Raw genomic sequence first — 20,501 nt, forward strand, 5'->3', positions numbered from 1 at the left:
CTGGGACACAAATCTTACGATACATCTAACTTAGTCAGCATATTCAAATATTCATAACTCTGCATTGAATGAAAGAGCTACATCCTAAATCTGCTGTGTACATTGCTACTCATTTCTAATATTAAAGAAAAAAGGTCTAATAAAATATGCATGTGCTTGAAATACAGCAAATCCTAAAGAGTAATTGATAATATGGACTATAGTAGGAAAGGTAGAAGACTCAGGCTATTGTACAAGGAGACTGCAGAGAATTTCAAAACCTCATTTTGGATACATTCCTAACTTCTGACTAGTAAAGCAGCAAAGGAAAAAACTAAGCCTTAAATCCCCATTCGTTTTAACTTGCGTAGTTCAGGAGTAATGCGTTTCAAGTCAATGGTATTGTTTGTAGCCATGTTGGTCTAAGGACACAGGCAGGCAAGGTTCTTTGGGTAAACATGATATCTTTTATTAGACAAACTAAATACTTGGAAAAATTGTTCTTTGCAAGCTTTCAGGCGCAGAAGGGTGTTTGTGCCTGAAAGCTTGCAATAAACAATTTTCCAACTATTTAGCTGGTTTAATAAAAACTATCACATTTACCCAACTTTGTCTGAAGGCAATGGAATTATTACACTGATATACAAAAACAAAGGATGAGGCCCACTGTGTTTAATACTCACACATGTATTTTGTTTCAAAGTTCTCCTAAACAGCTACAGTTAAGAACTGCAGAAGGAAATCCAGATAGACTGGCAGGGACTTTACAACTATATTTTCCTGTGTTTTCTGTTTGGACAGATGTTTCACTCACTAGCTATACAAGCAGGAGGCAGACTGCTCCGATATCTGCTGGCACACTTCTTCCTCTAGTCCTGGTGCCTGACAACAAGCTTCAGACCTCAGTTCAGAATGCAGAGCAGGTTGATGACAGCTGATTGGCAAGCAGTGGCAGCGTGGAAAGAAAGAAATTAGCAACAGCAAACCAAGCCCTAACTGAGTGAACCTCAAATGTCCCAGTCAGCACTTCTGGATGAACATTTTTGCAGCTCCTCTCTTAGCCAGTTGAATGAACGCTACACTGCTTTGTTGCACTCATAATAACCAGCTGAGGCTTGGAAAGAACGAAACACAGCAAAAGTCTCCTGTTTAAATATTGTGATAAGGTTAATTTTAGTATGACAAACAAAGACAATCTGCTGTAGGACATCAGATCTGAAGCAGAACAAAGTGTCAGTGTTAATTTTACTATTTTTTGGCAAGAAACTATTTTTTAACAGATTTTCTTGTCTCAGAAGTCTGTTGTCACTTGGATTTAATGTGATTACATTTATAAGGTCAAGAAAATTCAGTCGTATGCAAGACAAGCTAAATACAGAAGCCAATCTCAGACTTCTTCAAAATATAACCCCCCTGTCTTAGTTCTGATGACTCGTCTGGTCAGGATAACGATGTACAAGAGACATACAAATTTCACTCTTATTTTTCTAATATTATTACTTCAACTATCAAAATGTTGGTGAGAAACTGTAAAAAATGAACAATAAATTGTTAAATAATAATTAACTCCCTTAGGGCAAAGTGGCAAAGCCTGGCTGTCTTGCTATGAATGCAGATATAGGCTCAAGGCAGGCTCCAGATCTGTACTGGAGGCCAACACCAATTGAACCAGCAGTAAGTGGAAACCCACTCTTTCAGGCTGTAGGCTACAGAAACTGGTTTGTTTTCACCAGGATATATCAACCAGCCATCTAGGCTAGTGTAGGTAGTAGGCAACTGTTGATCCTTCTAGATCATGGTGTATGCATAAGAGGTTCCCAGGACCTTTGACTTGTACTCCTAGGCAGGAGTATGGAGGAATGGAGACTGCCCAGACCTTCCATCCCCACTTTAGATCACCGAGACAAAATTTAAAGGTCAGACTGACTCTGGATGTTCAGTGCATCAACAGCTGTCATTACATGCGTGTCCAGAAATCAAGCCCAGGTCTCACGCATGGCAGACAGGGATAACATCACTAAGTCACAACAGCGGGTAGGTTTTGTGCGGACATTTGAACAAAATATACTAAGATTTACAGAGAAAACTATTCATAATTATTCTCTGCTGAGGTTTTCTTATTTCTTTGTACTATAATAAATTTAAATATATTTTTTTGAGGCTTGGACAAAGACAATTCAGCTATTAGCTTCCCCCATTATAGCCTTGTATTATAATTAAGGACAAAGCCCTATTTCACTTTACAGATTGAAATGACAGTTTTCTAGCTGTGCAAGTGCCCCACATTTCAGGGTGCCTGTACACAAGTGGGGAGGTGGTTCCAACACACTGAAACTACAGTATATCAAAGCAGACTTGATTAATCGAGTCTGCTGGAGCATGGTAATTACCATGCTCCAGCAGCCTCCTGCGGCTCATGTATCAGCATCTTGGCATTTAAAAATGGTGGTGGGGGCCCTTGAACTAAAGCTTGTCAAATGAACTTTAGTTCAAGTGCCCCCGCCACCATTTTAAAGCACGGGGATGCTGATACACAAGACACTGAGGTGCTTTAATTAGAGGAGCTCTCCGAGCCATTTCAATTAAAACACACCCCCTCCCTTTGCCACCTCCAGAGCACATGTAAAAGTGCTCTTAGTGTGTGCATGTTTATGTATGCAATAAATAAATACAGAGATGGACAAAGTTAACAACATGCTGAATATACATTTTACACACCACTGCACCCAATCAGAAACACATAACTTCCATGTGAGAGGAGGAAGAAGCCATGTTTGAAAAAGGACTGTGCGAGTAAGGCAAGTTATTCCCTTGCAATCCCTTCGTTCAAAAGAAGGAAGGGGGTATGGTATTATGTAATGAGGAAGCTACTTTTAAAAAACACAGACATGCAGGCTCCTTCCAGAACGGTAGTCTGTGTTCCCGTGTCTGTCCAGCACACCAGCGGTGAATAACAACAAACATGTTGGTGATGGAGGAAGGAAACTGGGAATGTGCAGCAGAATGAGGAGCTGTTCATTATTTCCAGGGGTTTAGAAAGACATGGCTACCTATCCTTCCCAATCCCCACCACTCAATGGGACAAAGTAATGACATTAGAGACAAAGTATTGAGGGAAGAAATAGCATGTAGACAATGTACAGGGAGGAACAGAAATGGAAGTAGCCCTCTCTAACAGAGCAGATATTATGGTGCCTCTGTTGTTTTCTATACAATGGACTGAGAGTCTGATTGACTGATGATTATTTCAGTCATAAGGTGCCTTATTTAATTAAATCTAAGACAAGGTTTTTCCTCCAAATCAGCATGGGGGAAAATGCTCCTGGTCTTACATTTGCATACAAGGTAACCTCACTACACACATTGTCTATCATTAAACTGCTGCCAAAAGTGATTAAATGCAGCCACCATTGAGCATGACTATAAAATATGTCGCCTATATTGTGCAAATATACTGATAGGAACCTACCACAAGGCTAGGTTACTGCAGCCCACCTGAAAATAATATATGGTAGTGCCCACTGTGCTCAGTTCCCACCAGTGCTGACTTCTCTTACAATTATAGTGAGCCACTGCATTAAAGACATTTCAACTTCCTCTTCACTCTCACAGCTGAGTTGTGCCTTTCTTTCCCATATCCAAAATTCTTGTTTCTTCACCACTCTTAAATGTCTGGCAAACATCACCAAACCAGGCCCAAACAGTTCACCTACAATACTCTCTGCTGTCCCCCCATCTCAGCCTGTCACATATAATTAGTGTGGCTCAATAGATGGCACATGGGGGGAGGCATGGGGGGCATGTGCCCCCTCCCCCGAGATTGGCCGCCGCTGACACTGATAGGTGGTCCCTGCTCGATGCCCACTACTGACACGGATGGGCAGTCCCCACTTGCCAATGCCAGCGGCTGTGGGCGGTCCCCGCTCACCACCACTAATGGCTGTGGGTGGTCCCCATTTGCTGCCATGGTGCCCTCCACTCCCCAGTCTTGGGAGGCACCAGTTGTTCATGTGTGGCTCCACCCTCCACGAAGTAGAGCCAGACCAGGTTGCCCTGTATCTCCTCATCTGCATATAAATTTTTGGAGGCTTCCCAGGAGTCATGACAAGAACATCTGGTTCCAGCCACGAGTGGGGGCTAATTAGCACATTAATCCTTTGTGTAGGGTATCTGGAGTGCACACACATACTGAGTAGTAAGGCTGTGTGAAACAGCATCATTCTGTTTCGACTTCCATTTCCCCATTTGAAGGAACAGTGTTTTGTTTTGTTGCATTTTGGAGCACTGTTCCATTTCATTTAATTGAAACTGTTTCGCTGTTTCAATGCGTTTCAACGTTTCACCCAATGGCTATAATGGGGAATCATGAAAATGCCTATATATTTGTCATTTCTTGCCTGATTCAGATGAAAATTGCAGGAGTGGTACCCCGTTCTGAGGGCATAAAGCTTGCCACTTTTCAAGGCTATAGATGCAGGGGTTTCTAGGAAATTGCACCTCAAACTGCAAAACTGGTATCACTTGCTAGCAGTGGCAGCCTGCCATCATCCCACACACAGATCCAGGGGCCCATGTCCCCCAGAAGGGCTGCAGGACTGTGCCAGACTCCTCCCAGGGGGTGTGAGCCCCCAGATCTGTGTGTGGGATGACAGCATGCTGCTGCTGCCAGCTAAAGCCAGCGCCAGCACTAGTCTTCCCAGTACTCAGCATGGGCTGTGCCCAGTGCCGGTCCCAGCCAGCAGCAGCAGCCTGCTGTCATCCTGCATCATCTGGGGGTCCACACCCCCTGGGAAGAGCTGGGGGAAGTGATCAGAGAGGTGGGGGAAAGATCAGAGAGCTGGGGAATCCAACTGGGAACTCCCAGTTCAGTTCCCCAGCCCCTGGTTTGATTCCTCAAGCTCTCTGATCATTTTCCCAGCTCTTCCCAGGGGGCATAGGCCCCCAGATCTGCGTGCTGAATTTCAATGGCAGCGTGCTTAAACCCCATGCACAGATGACCCACGCCCCCCGGGAAGAGCTGGGGAACTAAATCAGAGACCTAGAGAATCAAACAGGGAGCTAGCTGTCAATATCAGAGAGCAGTCCTTCCCCCCCCACTTCCCCCTCCCTCTCCTTAGTTTGTTTAGCTGCAGCAAGCCCAGCTTCAAAAGTTTTGAAATGTTTTGAGTGATCTTGTTTCATTTTGAAGCTGTTTCAAAGCCTTTTGTTTCATTTCAATTTCAGTGTTTCGAGCTTGAAACGCATCAACGCATCAAAACAGCTTTGAAATGAAACATCTGTTGAAATTTTGCACAGCTCTATTGAGCAGTGCTAAGCTGTGGGATCACCATCGCTTGAAATGCTGTTAACTCTACTGTGGCCCAGCCCAATTAACTAAATAGTAAATCATGAGCCTTTTGTTTTGAATTTATATCATGCATAGATAGTTACATGGAAGGGGACATACCATGACCACGATGGTGGCAGGGGAATACTGTGACTGAGGAAACACAATTAAATTAACACTGTGTAGTAGAAGGTTGCACCCTTGTCTGGTTACATACAGGACTTCCTATGATAGCCTCATAGTTAGCTTCCCACTGGCCAGCTGCCAGTGGGAGGATCTCAGCTACATGCCAACTTTATGGAAATGGGAAACTCCTCCCTAGCTTGCTTCTGCGGCCACATGGCTGAGGGCAAGCAAAACTCAGGGGTATCCGAACCCCAAGCCTCTAGGCTTGGGCTTGCATGTAGAATGCTGCCAAAGGATTTGGAAGCATCTGAAGCCACAGGCTGGGGTGGAGGATACTTGCCAGTAGCACGGACACATACGGTTCTTGCATAAATCAAATGGATTTGGACCTGATTTGGCTAATTTGATCTGGGGGACAAAAAATTTTCCTTAAAAAAACCAAAAAAGTTTGTACTATATGTAAGTAGGTGCACAAGTGCTGCTTGAAAGCATGTTTATGGAATACCTGTGCTAAAACTTGCAGCAGTTCAAAAAAGGTAAAATGCATCAATCCTGGATGAACAAAGTCTATGGATACCCATAGTAATTTGCCTTTTTGCAAATTACTATAGGCCTGTTTATTTCAAAATCAGTGTTTTCAAACTTGCCCCTCACTTCCATGTGCTCAGGAAGAGCATGGTGTGAAAGCAAGGGGAGAGGGGAAGGACTGCAGGGGGATGAAGTTGTGGGGAAAGAGGGCAAGGTGGCCACCTGACCCCTCCTCCTCCCTCCAGTTGTAGCAATGGGAGGGGAAAAATGCAAAGCAAACCTCCAACAATTAAATTCTATACCTGGAAAATTATAACAACTTTATAAATTTTCTATATAAGAGTCTAATTATTGGAGGATTATTTTATAATCAGGGTCATCTTATATTTGAGTAAATACAGTATATCACAGTAACAACTTAAGTAGAAACATAAGAGCTTTGTAACCCTGAAGAAACTAAATCTATATAGATGAAGATCTTAACTAGATAAAGGAAGAACCAGAATGTTAATGTTTTTACAAAAACAGTACTAGAAAGAAACAATATTTAATAATTATGCGGTGCAAAGAATATAAAAACTATCACCTTACCAACCTAAATTCTGGTGTTATAACATGGAATCAAAGTTGAAGAGTAAGTATCACAAACTACACCTTGCATTTTTACACAGGAAAGGAACACATGTAAATGGTAGATAGTTGAATGCTCTAAAATCAAATAAACTAACCCAATATTAAACATCTATTTGAGGTCCATCTCGCCAAAAACTTTTTTCATTTGATCACTACTAGACATCTACAGCACTACTAGATGTGCGGGCCGGGAGCAGTCAGAGGCCTTCGGGGGGGCGCGGCGGGCTGTGGCCAGCAGCCCTGGCATGTGGGTCGGGGAATGCAGGCTGGTGGACTAGAATTAGGCACGGACGTGTAGCGGTTGATTAAAGATTATTTTACTTACACCGTAGATGGTCGCGGTGCAGGCAGGAGAAAACTTCGCTTAAGTTGCAGTTACAAAACTCGTACGAACAAGACCCGTAGAAAAACTCGAGCCTCTTGAAATAACTCGGGCAGAGCTCTGGATACACACACACACAAAGCTTGTTAGGCTCCATGGAACGAGCGTGCAGGGAAGGGTACGTCAAAGGATTAGGTGGCGACGGGGAGAGGCTAGAGGTTGATCAGGCCCCTGTATCCTCCTCTAAGGCACACGCGGGGTTTGTTAAGCTCCACGGCGCACTTAGAGTTCTCCACAAGATGGTTACGGAGTCTTCCCTTGCGGGGTTCTCCTCGGAGTTCTCCAACTTGGGAGGAAACCGCTCAAGCCTCTTATACGGCTAGCAAGCCAATCGCTAGCCACCACGTGGGAATAATTTAGAACTGGCCAATAGTGGGACACAAATTTGCATGCGAATGGCGGGATCTCCTTTGCACCGGGGTTTTCTCCATGCATCTGAGAATTGCACCTTGCAAAGAAAGCTCCTCGTGGCGGGAAATAATTCTGCAGTGCCGAAGCACATACAAAATCATACCCTTGGGTTATGACACTAGACATCTGCAGGCTAACTGGAAGATAAACTCACACGTCAAGCTTATTTTAAAAATAAAACTTAGAGCGTTTCCTGGTTGCTAAGTTTAAAAAAAAGTCCATGGTGTAAAATTACTTCTTAACAGGGATAGTGCTGTTGATAAGTCTGAATGTATCAAGATTACATATACTTCTGTTTTTCATTTTAGTCGATCTTCCTCTTTCTTAAGGTAATTACAAATCATTTCAGATTCTTTTACAGCGTATATAACATGACCTAATTTCTGGACTTCATTGTATACTTTCTTACACTGCTGCATATTTTGCTTCTACTCATCTTCAATTCTTATTTTTTAATTTACTATAAATATGAGCTTATCTTTTATTTTGCCCAGATCACGTTAGAAATATTTCCCACTTATCTCTACCTAGTGAGAAGGATGCAGTGACAGAAGAGTTAATGCACCCTGCTATAGCTCCAGACTCATGCTGATGGTCAATGCCCAGTTGACCCAACTGTAAGTGGGCAACTGGTCGTTTTGGGATGGGGAGTCAAAGGTATCTGGACAGGATGTTAGGCATATCACTCTTGTGTGCCCCTGGCTAAAGAAACTAGTGTGTCTTAACCACACTAGGCTGAAAGATGACAAGTCTTTGAGGCAAGATTGGGTGAGGGATGGGAGAAGGGGAAGCAGTGAGTGTAGAGATAGAAGAAAAGACCCAAACACTGTGAATTAAGAAAATTTCAAACATCAAGCCAGAAAATCTAAAAATGTTGATACAAACATAACCATATTTGTGTGAAACCTATATCCTATTTTCCAAACAACTTTAAGCATTCTCTATATATGTGGTTAATGCATCTACTTTTGTAATACACCGTCACCTGACCCTTAAGACTGAGTCACAAAAAAGCAGTGAAGAGGAGGAGGTGGAGAATACACACACCTTCTGTCTGAACAGTTTTCAATGGACTTGAACACAATGGAATAGAATCACACTTTAGCACTGAAGTCCACTTACTCATCCTATTGTTGACATGGAATCTGACCCTAATTATTTTTCTAACCAACCGGACTTGCTTTTCAGCCCTGCCCTATGTTTTTGTAGACACTTTTCTACCTCCAAGTAATTATGTCTGCAGACCATTGTGTGAATTCTCTTCACTCTTTTTTTAACCTATTGCCAAGGAAGTGTAAGAGCAGAAATGGAGGCCTGAAAAAGAATCCTTCTATTACCTAGTCCCTACTGAGTCAACCGGTTATGAACCTTCATTTGCTGCTTGTGAAGGCGATCTTCAATTTTTTTTTTGTGACACTGCCAAACCATGTCTACATCCAAACTCCATATTGATGACGTACAATTCATGCCTTAGTCTTTTCTATGAGTTGCCATAATCTCTTTCACACTCCTGGATTGTTCCTTTTTTCCCCTCTCTCATTAAATTCACTAATGCATATCATTTTCTCCTGATGTAACTCAACAATTGTCCTTTTACATGTCATATACTACAGATACAATTTGTATGCTAATATCTTAATTCTCTGGAGTCCTATGTACCCTGGACCTGGTACAGGAGATCACTTAAGCACATGAATGTTCCCACTGAAGTCAAGGGGAAAGACCTTCTGCTTAAAGTTCAGCAAAGCACTAATGAATGTGCTTAACTGGATATAGGATAGTTTTATGCTGTTGTATTTTTTCCCTTCAATTCTAGCAAAGACATTTTGGGAAAGAGACAAGTGAACTGGCTTCATGACAAAATCCGTCACTGTAAAATAACTAGTAACAGCAGTAAGATAAATAAACTATTATCATTCATTAGAATGTAATAACAATGTTTTTTTTTATCAGTCTGCCAGTGCAATGTAATGTAAATACAGCCATTTGGGCGTAATGAGTTTCACATATGATCAGCCATCAAACAGCCAACTTTGCTGTATTGCAACTTCATATTTATAGACTTCATACACTGGCTCAGCTGGTTTAAATGTTTAAAGTGGGCCTGAAGCCAAACACTGCAGGGTGTATCGTAATGTCTTCTAAGATATCAGATGCAAAACATAGAAAAAGTGTCTGGATAGTTTAGACAGCATTATAATGTCTTTTTAACTTAAGAAAGTGCACAGGGATGATGTAAGATACTATATGTGTACAAGGGCCCATGATATAATAGTTTACATATTCCAAGCATTTGCTGTGACTGCAAAACTATATAGGTATGAGGAGGTTAAATCCCTAAATTACCTAGAGGTGTTCCCAGGGGACCAAGAGCAAAACACAAGCATCTGAAAATACCTAAAGATGTCATTTCTCAGGATGTTCAACCCAATCAGTTACAATCAAGTCTCATCTTAAATGTAGCAACTATTCAGTGCATCTAATCTGAATGTTTTACTTATTCTTGCAGCACTGCAACTGTTCATCCCTTTGTTCAGTTTAATTTACAAGAACTTGCAAAGCTTTATTGGGTAGTATCTTTCATTGGATGAACTGTATAACTGGAAGGCAGGTAGGGTGACGCCTTAAAGACCAGCTTGTTCAGCAAGGCATATGCTTTCTTAGGCAACAGACTACCCTACTTCATCAGATGGTATGATGTTGTTTATGAAAGCTTATGCCTCTGTGAAACAGTTAATTTGTAAGATGCCACCTTGCCCTGCCTTCTGTCTGACTTCAGACCAACACAGACAGCAACCTCTCTCTCAGTCGAGCAAGATCTTCAACGAGTTTTCCTCAGGAAGGATATCCCGTGCCCAAAAAGTCGCCTTAGGTCTCTCTCAGCTATGTAGTTGGTCCAATACAAAATATCACCCTCCAAAAAATTCTTGTAACTACAAGATCTCTCTAACACTATCAAAGCAACTAAAGGCCAGAGCACATACAGTGGAAGCCTAAGAATGACTCTGAGGAATATTATTCTAGCTTCCCATGTAGCAGAAACTACATTTTGGTTGAAGGAGACCCTTACATTATCTCCTGATTTTGTATCTAAGTAAGCCACTACTGCAATCATGTAGGTAAACTCAGATAGCACCAGTACAGCTGTGTCAAGCATGAATTCTGCTGAAAGAGAACTGCACGGAGGCAGGGGCAGTGCATTGGTGTAATTGCACCCCACTTTGATTCCTCCTTCACTTTAAAACCAACCCCTGGGGGGTGGGGGAGAATGCTTAGAATTTGCAGTAAAGAAAACTGTTAGTGTTTAAAATGTCTACTCCCTGTTCCAAGGCAGGAGAGTTTTAGTACTTCTCAATGAAAAGACTTTAAATGTGCTTAGGGTCAGAAGGGACCTAAACAGATCATCAGGTCCAACCCCCTGCCCCGGGCAGGAATGGGTGCCGGGGTCATATCACACCAGCCAAATATCTGTCCAGCCTCCTCTTGAAGACCCCCAAGGTAGGAGAGAGTACCACCTCACTTAAGAGCCCATTCCAGTGCCTGGCAGCCTTAACTGTAAAGTAATGTCTCCTGATGTTCAGCCTGAACCTTCTCTCTAACAATTTGTGGCCATTATTCCTAGTAAGCCCAGGTAATGCCCGGGGGAACAGAGCCTCCCCTGATTGCCGCTGGTCCCCCTGGGTGAGTTTGTAAATGGCCATCAGGTCCCCTCTCAGCCTTCTCTTGTGGAGGCTGAACAGGTTCAGGCCCTTTAGCCTCTCTTCATAGGGCCTGCCCCACTGCCCCTTGACCATGCGAGTGGCCCTCCTCTGGACCCTGTCAATGCTGGCCACATCCCTCCTGAAGTATGGCTCCCAGAACTGGATGTAGTACTCCACCTGTGACCTGACCAATGCCGCATAGAGGGGAAGGATCACCTCCCTGGACCTGCTTGTGATGCATCTGTGGATGCACAAGGTGCGGTTAGCCTTGCTGACCTCTTCCTCACATTGGCAGCTCATGTTTATCCTGGAGTCAACAATGACTCCAAGATCCCTTTCTGCCACTGTGTTGACAAGAAGGGTGTTCCCCAGCCTATAGGTATGTTGCTGATTCCTTCTCCCTAGATGCAGCACCTTGCACTTGTCTGTGTTGAATTCCATCCTATTCTCATCCACCCACCTCTGTAATTTGTCTAGATCTAGCTGGATTCTGTCCCTCCCTTCCAGCATGCCCACCTCACTCCACAACTTGGTGTCATCAGTTAATTTGGACAGCATGCATTCCATGCCCACATCCAGATCGCTGATAAAGATGTTGAACAGTACAGGCCCCAGGACCGAGCCCTGGGGGACTCCATTGCCCACATCCCTTCAGGTCGAAAACAACCCATCCACCACCACTCTCTGGGTGCAACCATCTAGCCAATTTGCCACCCATCTGACTGCGTAGGCATCAGTGCCGCAGTCGCCTAGTTTTTTAAAAAGAATGTGGTGGGAATCCATGTCAAAGGCCTTCTTAAGGTCCAGGAAGATGACATCCACCCTGACACCCTTGTCCACGGACTTTATGACCTGATCATAAAAAGAAACAAGGTTAGACAGGCAGGACCTGCCCTCAATGAACCCATGTTGGTTGCTCCTGAGCATTACCTCCTCTGCTCAGCCCTTGCAGATGTGCTCGATAATTTTCTCAAAGGTCTTCCCAAGGACCGAGGTAAGACTGACTGGCCTATAATTGCTGGGGTCCTCCTTTCTCCCCTTCTTGTAAATGGGGACCACATTGGCCCTTTTCCAATCCTCTGGTATCTGGCCAGTGCCCCACGAGCGCTCATAGAGCCATGCCAGGGGCCCTGCTATGACACCTGCCAATTCCCTCAGCACCCTCGGGTGAAGAGCATTTGAACCTACTGATTTAAACATGTCCAGCCCCTCCAAAAGTTCCCTAACTAGGTCATCCCTGACCCTAGGCATGGTGGTGCCTCCCCTGGGTCTGTCCACAATTCTAGCGGGGGAGATGTCCCGGTCCCTGTTCAGGAATATGAACGCAAAGAATTCGTTAGAGACTGTAGGAACTCTTCCCTCCTCCCTGCCCCAAAGGAACAAGAGACATTTCCTTTAGCCTCTTTTTGACAAATGGCCAAACTGTTTTCACTTGAACTAAAAAATGTACATGAAGATAAAGTTTGATGCCTAAGCTTAGAAAATGTCAACTTTTACGATACTTTGGTAAAGTTATTAGCAACTGAAAACAGAGGCCTTAACATGGAAAGCATCCAGCAGCCTCTACCACAGGCAGTGCTTACTGGTTTTGTGTAAAATACACACAGACTAACCTAATCAAAGTGTATTTCATAAGTTGCTATATCTTTGGTTGCAGTAAAACAGAACATGATGGAATCAAATAGGTCAATGATGAGATGAAAGACATTTCCCTCCCTGTAATATTTCACTCAATGAGTGAAGTAACCAAAAGATGCTCTGTAAAGAAGAGATAGTCCTGATTACCCATCAGTGGCACTGGGAGAAGGGTTAGCCTTACACCACTATTTACTCCCTGGGGTTCCATTATGAGAACCAGGCCTCAATAATCCAGAGGAACACACTGAACTACAAATCACCATTATTCATAGGAAAATGAGCACTGCAACATGCAATTGCCAAACTCACTCATTTAGTCTGTAAACCCTAAGGCCCTTGTAAACAGTGACCTTTCATACATTAGCAGATCATCTTACTTAAATGGGACCATTCGGGTGAATTAAGTTATTTAAGTAAGGCGGTCTTTTTAGGATCAAGGCCTACATTTATGAAGCAACAACCTTGCCTTTGGTATTCATTATATATTCTTTTCTATATGTTATAGGCAAGATTTTAAAAGACAAACAGTAGAGTCAAGGTGAAAGAACTAAAATATGCATTCAAAAACAAGGAAGTCTTTCCTTTACTTAAACTACATGACAACATAAGAACTGCCATATACTCAGTCAGACCAAAGGTCCATCTTGCCCAGTATACTGTGTCACACAGTAGCAGAGAATAGATGCTGAAAGAGATAATGAACAGTATATAACCAGGGTTTTTGTCCATTCTTTTCCCAGTTGCAGCCTCCGGCATTTAAGGTTGAGGAAGTTCTAATTCAGTTCTAACTGATGCACCTTTCCTCCAAGAATTTTTCCAATACCTTTTTGAATCTGGTTCACCTGTCAGCTTCCACATCTTGTGGCAATGAGTTCCATACTGTAATGACATGCTATGTGAAAAAGAACTTTCTTTTGTTGGTTATACACTTGCTACCTACTGGTTTCATTTTGTGACCCCTAGTTTTTGTCTTGAGCGACAGTAAATAATAAATCCCTATTTACTTTCTCCTCAGAAGTTAGTATTTTATAAACCCTTATCAAGTCCCTGCTGAAGTGTCTCTTTTCTAAACTGAACAGGCCTAGCCTCTTTAGTTTGTTTTCACATGGAGGCTCCTCCATATGACTAATTATGCTTATGCCCTTCTCACTACCTTCTCTAGTTCTTCTATACCCTCTTTGAGGCATGAGGATGAAAACTGGCCACAGTATTCAAGGTATGAACACACAATGGGTTCATAAAGCAGTCTGCCTCACCTAACTCTGTTCTGGGTCAGTTAGACAGTGCACGTGGCAGAGGGAATCTGGAGGGGCTGGGAGCTGAGTGTGCAGAGGCCCCTAAGCCCAGCTCCCAGACCTTCTGGTTTTTAAATCACCACCCAAGTTGAGCTGCAGGGGCACAAGGGGAAGCTGGAGGGGCTGGGAGGCTTCCACCCCTGCCAGCTTTAAAAATTACCACCCTCACCACTCAGCTGAGTGGTGAGGGAAGCAGGAGGAAATGGTTGCAGCCCAGAGCTGGGCTTGCAAGCCTGATTCCCAACTAGCCTGGCTTTTCAGCTGTGCAGCTGGTAGGCAGGGGGCAAACTCCTTGCCCTCAACTTCAGTGCCTGGGAGCCAAGCAGAAGGAACCAGTATGGAAAACTCCCTTCCTGACTCTGACACTAAGATCTCAGGTGTGAGGAGCAGCAAGGAACAGCGTATGCATGTACTTGCATAATGGAAAGAAACCATTGTTCGCAGTTTGTTCAGTTTTTTCAAGTATGCTTTGTGGAAATCATTATTAAACAGGAAATAAACAGTTCATAGCCCAAGATTTGGAACTTATTTTCTCTGCATAGCTTGTCTAAATGAGACTGGCCCTAAAAGATAGCTAACATTTATATTTCAAACATAAAGCAAAGCAGATATTTACTGAAAGCAAGCTGCAGAAGATTGCTTTATTAAGGAAGGTTAGGGAAATCAAAAGCATAGTAAAATGACAATTTGGGGGGTCATACATTTCAGAAATGAGCTATGAAAGTACTTTATCCCAGGCTGAAACAAGAGTTTGAGAACTAGAAACCCAGTAAGATGGCCACTCTATTATGGTTTGCCTGGTCTCATCATGATATGGAGGTGAGTCTAGGTTGGAGAAGAGAGTACAGGAAATAGGTTGCTGGCTTATATCCATCCCCTAGAAAGAGACTCAGGATTGCCAACACCTCATTATTTAGCTAAAATATTCTTGCTGTCAGAAGCCTTTCAGACATTTTAAAACTATTTTCATTTTAGAACAAGAATCCTGAACTGAAAGCATTCCACACCCTACTTCAGAGATTTATGACCTAGTAGGATTTCATTAGTCTAATGATTCCACATTTGATAAAAATCCAACATTGTGAGCCTTCCACACTGTCAGCATTGAAAGGTATGCACATAAAGAAGGTTTAGAGTTTCTAAACTGCCCAGCAGTTTTTATATTTCATTTAAATTAAAAACAAATATACTCTTGCTTATAGCACGCAAAGACTTCTCTCTTGAAATCTTGCTTCAAACTTTCAGCAACAGCTACTCATGACAAATTTGCCTTGAATCATGCCTTTTCAAGTGGATTAATACTATATGCATTTCAGAGTGGGTTAATTACATTCTGTAGCACTTTTTGTGAGTTTAACTATTTTTTTCACTGAGATTATTAGCCATGCACTTGTGAGCTTTATCCTACTCCCCCCTCCCAATAACAGGAGTTTGACATTGACTTCGAGAGTGTGAGGCCCATTCTTAAGGCAATATAACAAATAACTGGGGACATCTTCAGTTTTCTTTTTAAAGTCTTCAGCTAAGAATTCTCACAACAAACTTCAGACATTTTGATAAGAACAACACGTGTGTGTTTTGAAAATGAAGCTTGACTTAAATCAAAACCGAAAAAAGGAAAAATAATTTAGAAACCACTATTGAGTAAGAATTCCCATATTTCTCTCAGGAAAAAATATACTTCTTCCCTAAACAGCATTCTTTGTTAAATATTCTGAAGGTATTCTCAAACAGGGGCAATGCATTTCATTGCTGCTGTTTGAGCTTTTAAAACCTTGCCTTCCACAATCCAGGCATAAACTAAGAGTCTTCATTTAATATTGTGACTATAAAAGTCACTCTGGAAGACTGTTTCCCTTGGAGCTGCACTAAGAGGGACCTTCCAGGCAAAGATCACTCTTTGCTTACCCACCATGACTTGAGGGATGGATCTACTGCCTCTGCAGCATTGTCCTCTCTTGCTTCAGAGGCAAATGTGTGATGGAAAGACAGGTACAGTGGAATTCTAACAACTCCCATGCAAAATCTGCTCCAAAATTAACACAACATAAGGAATTATTCTCTTCACAATAGGATTCTTCCACTATGCTTCCTGGAATGAATACTGACTGTAAACACAATTGGATCTTAAACTCTTCCGGTACAAACTGATGCCCAAACCTTAAATGAAAAGCTCACACTCACACGTGCACCCATGGAGAACCTGAATACTTCGGGGGGTCTGTCTAGATGCAGAAAAAACTACCAGTAGAGGAACAGAATCTTGAATTTCTGCAGCTTTGTTATAATATTGACATATTAGGAAACCGGGTAATCTTTTCTCCCAAATATTGCTAGAGTTGTTACAGGAGTCCAGGGTCACCACTTTTTATCCCTACTTCAGATTATGAATACTGTAGAGATATATTGGTCATAGAAAGACTTATTTATATGAACTATAATAAAAAACAATCCATATTCCATAATTTGACTACTCATTGCTTTCAATATCCAGGAAGCCACGCTGCCTTAACTTATTCTTTCTACAATAACCTACCATGTTAGATAGGTTGACACTCCTACCATGTATTCTTCCCTGACTGTGTTGTGTTCCTGTAACAACCTTTCATTGTTGTCTTGTAAGCAGTAGCTTCCTGATGCATAATCATTATTAATGATAGCTTCACACCTATCTCTTCTTTTTTCTTAAGACACTTAAATCAGTGCAATTGATAGCAGTATTTGCTGTTCATAGATTCATAGATGTTAGGGTCGGAAGGGACCACAGTAGGTCATTGATTCCGCCCCCCTGCCTTGGGCAGGAAAGAGCGCTGGGGTCAGATGACCCCAGCTAGGTGCTTGTCCAGTCTCCTCTTGAAGATCCCCAGGGTAGGGGAGAACACCCCCTCCCTTGGAAGCCCATTCCAGATTCTGGCAACTCTTACTGTGAAGAAGTTCTTCCTAATGTCCAACCTAAATCTGCTCTCCGTCAATTTGTGGCTATTGTTCCTAGTTACTCCAGGGGGTACCCTAGTAAATAGAGAATCTCCTATTCCCTGGTGCCCTCCCCTAATGAATTTATAGCCAGTCACAAGATCACCTTTCAGCCTTCTCTTGCGAAGGCTGAAGAGATCTAGGTCCCTCAATCTCTCCTCGTAGGGCCTTGCCTGCAGGCCTCTGACCATATGAGTGGCCTCCTCTGAACCCTCTCAAGATTCTCCACATCCCCCTTGAAGTGCGGTGCCCAAAACTGGATGCAGTACTCAAACTGCAGCCTGACCAGGGACACACAGAGGGGAAGCATCACCTCCCTGGACCTGTTTGTCATGCATCTGGTAATGCATGATAAAGTGGGGTTAGCCTCGTTGATCACTTCGTCACATTGACGACTCGTGTTCATCTTGGAGTCAACTATGTCTCCAAGATCCCTTTCCGCTGCTGTGCTGTGGAAAAAGTCATCCCTCAGCCTGTAAGTGTGTTTGTGGTTCTTTTTGCCCAGGTGCAGCACTTTGCACTTGTCTTTGTTGAACCGCATCCTATTTCAATCTGCCCATTTTTCCAACCAGTCCAGATCCACCTGGATCCATTCCCTACCCTTGGTGTATTAACTCTGCCCCATAATTTGGTATCATCTGCAAACTTGGACAGGGTGCTTTTTCTGCCTTTGTCCAAGTCACTGATGAAGACATTGAATAGCACCAATCCAAGGACTGAGCCCTGCAGGACTCCACTGCCCGCATCTTTCCAAGTCAATATCGACCCGTGCACCTCACCACCACTCCCTGGATGCGACCCCTAAGCCAATTTGCCACCCACCCAACCATGTAATCATCTACATCACAGCCTGTCAGTTTACTTAAGAAAACAGAATGAAATACTGTATCAAAGGCCTTCTTAAAGTCTAGGTAGATTACATCTACCTTGACTCCTGCATCTAAGCATTTTGTGACCTGGTCATAAAAAGAAACTAGGTTAGTCTGGCAGGATCTACCTGCAGTGAACCCGTGCTGATTTACTTTCAGCATTATTTCCCCTGCTGGGCTCCCACAAATGTGATCCTTAATGATTTTTTCCAGAGTTTTCCCAAGGAAGAAGGTGAGACCAACTGGCCTATAGTTTCCCAGTTCCTCCCTCCTCCCTTCTTGAAAATAGGGACCACACTGGCCCTTTTCCAGTCCTCTGGGACCTGACTGGAGCACCATGAGTGCTCAAACAGCCATGACAGTGGCTCTGCTATGACACTGGCCAATTCCTTCAGCATTCTTGGATGAAGCTCATCAGGGCCCACTGATTTGAACACATCCAGCCCCTCCTCCAAGTGCCCCTTTGCTACATCTGTGCTAATAGTTGGTACACTGGTGTCCCTCCTGTGTCTATCTATGATCCAACTGGGAGATTTGTCTTGGTCTGTGTCTAGGAATACAGATGCAAAGAACTCATTGAAGAGCTCAGTTTTGTCCCCTCTTTCTGTCACCAATTGCCATAGTTTGTCCTGTAGTGGTCCTATGCTACCCTGTGCCTTCCTTTTGCTCCCTATATACCTGAAGAAGGACTTTTTGCTGTCCTTAATTTTTGTCGCCAGCCTAAGTTCTAATTCTGCTTCTGCCTTCTGAACTGATTCCCTGCTAGTGCAAGCCAGGGAGGTATACTCCTCCTTGGTAGCTACCCCCTGTTTCCACAACCTGTATACCTCTTTCTTTTGCCCTTAGGCTTTTCTGGACTTCCCTATTCAGCCAAGAGAGCTTCTTGGCCCCTTTGCCCCCTTTTATGCACAATGGGATTGCCTCCTCCTGCACCCATAGGATTGCTCCCTTGAGGAATGACCACCCACCCTGGACCCCCATTTTGCCAATGCTCTTGAGCTTTAAAGCCTCACTAACTAATCTCCTAAGCACACTGAAGTTAGCATTTCTGAAGTCTAGCACTTCAGCCCTGCTGGTTAGTTTACCCACCCTTCGTCAGATAGTGAATTCAGTCAATCGATGGTCTCTATCCCTTAGATTACCTTGGATTCCCCATCAGGTCATCCCCTGTAGCTAACACCAAGTCCAGCAAGGCATTTCCCCTAATGGGATCATATACCTACTGCATTAGGTGGAGGTCCTGTATGCAGGTTAAGAACCTACGTGAGCAGTTATGTGTTCCCTGCCCCAGAATCTGAGTCTACTATAGATCACCTTAAATTACGTCCAGCTGATACAGAACATTTCTAAATAAAGGTGTGATACTGAGCGAAAATGATTCCTGATATAAAACTGTTTACATGACTGAAGTTGGAGGAGGAAGATAGCCAACTCTACTAATCACCAGACAACTTGACACATGCTGACAGGCAGAGACAACCAAGAGAAGAAGAAAAATGATATTTGCTGCAACTATAACTTAGATTATAAGGAAACATTTAAAAAGCTACATACTTATAATGTGTTTCCTTTACCTCTAAGAATGTGGTGACAGCCTACAAGGGAGGAAGCATTTAGGATGGTGAAATAGGCTGTAAATTGGATGAAATTAAAGAAAGAAACAAATAAAACACATAAACCCAAAGCTGAGAATTTGAAGAAATTCAATTGTAAATTAATTTGTCAAAAACATGGAAGCTCCCTTTTAAAACCAGAATAGAAAAAACCTTTGGATACATGTGACAGCGAACACTTTCTATGATTCAGTAACATGAGAGAGTGTGTCAAGGGCAGATACGACGAAACAAATAAAAAAAGTGACGAAGGCTCACGTGGTGACCTGCAACTGCAGTGGATTGAACTCAATAAGCTCGACATTGCCTTCCAGCCTTCTTTTCCTATGCTTCTTAACTTGTTTTTTCCACTTAGATATTTTATTACTGGGCAATAATCACTACCCAGTATGCTGTTTTAGAGTGGGATGAATACAGCAAGTTTCATCATCACTAAAAAAGGGTGAAAACATACTATATACTTGTGCAGAAAAAGCTTTTTAATTTAGTGACATTATTTCTTAATTTACAAGATTGCTCAAAGTTATTCAAGTTTTTCCTGAACTAGCTCATACTTAAAAAATAAAAAGAGATGGCTTCTACAATTTCATCTTTTTATTTACCTTCAGATATCAGGAATCATGAAGTTCGGTATATGCCATTCAACAGCACACGTTATTAAACATGAGTATTTAAAATAAGTTTGCTCATTACCTGGGAGGGCAAGCTGCCATTTTACAAGGGATGACTCCAGTCACTGGCTGGCTTTTAGGGCTGCAAAGAGATTTATCCACTTGCACACGCATATCTCTGTAACATCCTTCCTTTGTTGTCATCTGACCTGTATTGAAGGGAAAACGAATTAAATGATACAAGTCCAAAGAAAAATATTACTAGAAATTATAGGTGATGCTCTTGGTCAGTCTTTGGAGTTATGCTGGAAGAACTTGGGCATTAAAGCAGAAAAAATTCAATACTGTAACCACAATTTAAGTTTTCTGTAAAGAAAGATGTTATTCTGTACACTCTATGCACTAGTTATTATCTC

At 42.7% G+C, this 20,501-nt stretch overlaps 1 protein-coding gene across 3 annotated transcripts in view; it reads right to left on the reverse strand.

Moving 5' to 3' along the window:
* ADAMTS16 (ADAM metallopeptidase with thrombospondin type 1 motif 16) overlaps window positions 1–20,501 on the reverse strand; it is a 184,787-nt gene that overhangs the window by 31,155 nt on the left and 133,131 nt on the right. For all 3 annotated transcript variants that reach the window (XM_025205794.1, XM_025205792.1, XM_025205793.1), the window contains exon 18: window positions 20,168–20,294. In XM_025205794.1, coding sequence (XP_025061579.1) covers window positions 20,168–20,294 — 127 coding nt within the window. The remainder of the gene's footprint in view (window positions 1–20,167; window positions 20,295–20,501) is intronic.

The sequence above is a fragment of the Alligator sinensis genome, unplaced genomic scaffold (genome assembly GCF_000455745.1).
Source record: "Alligator sinensis unplaced genomic scaffold, ASM45574v1 scaffold248_1, whole genome shotgun sequence".
NCBI lineage: Eukaryota > Metazoa > Chordata > Crocodylia > Alligatoridae > Alligator > Alligator sinensis.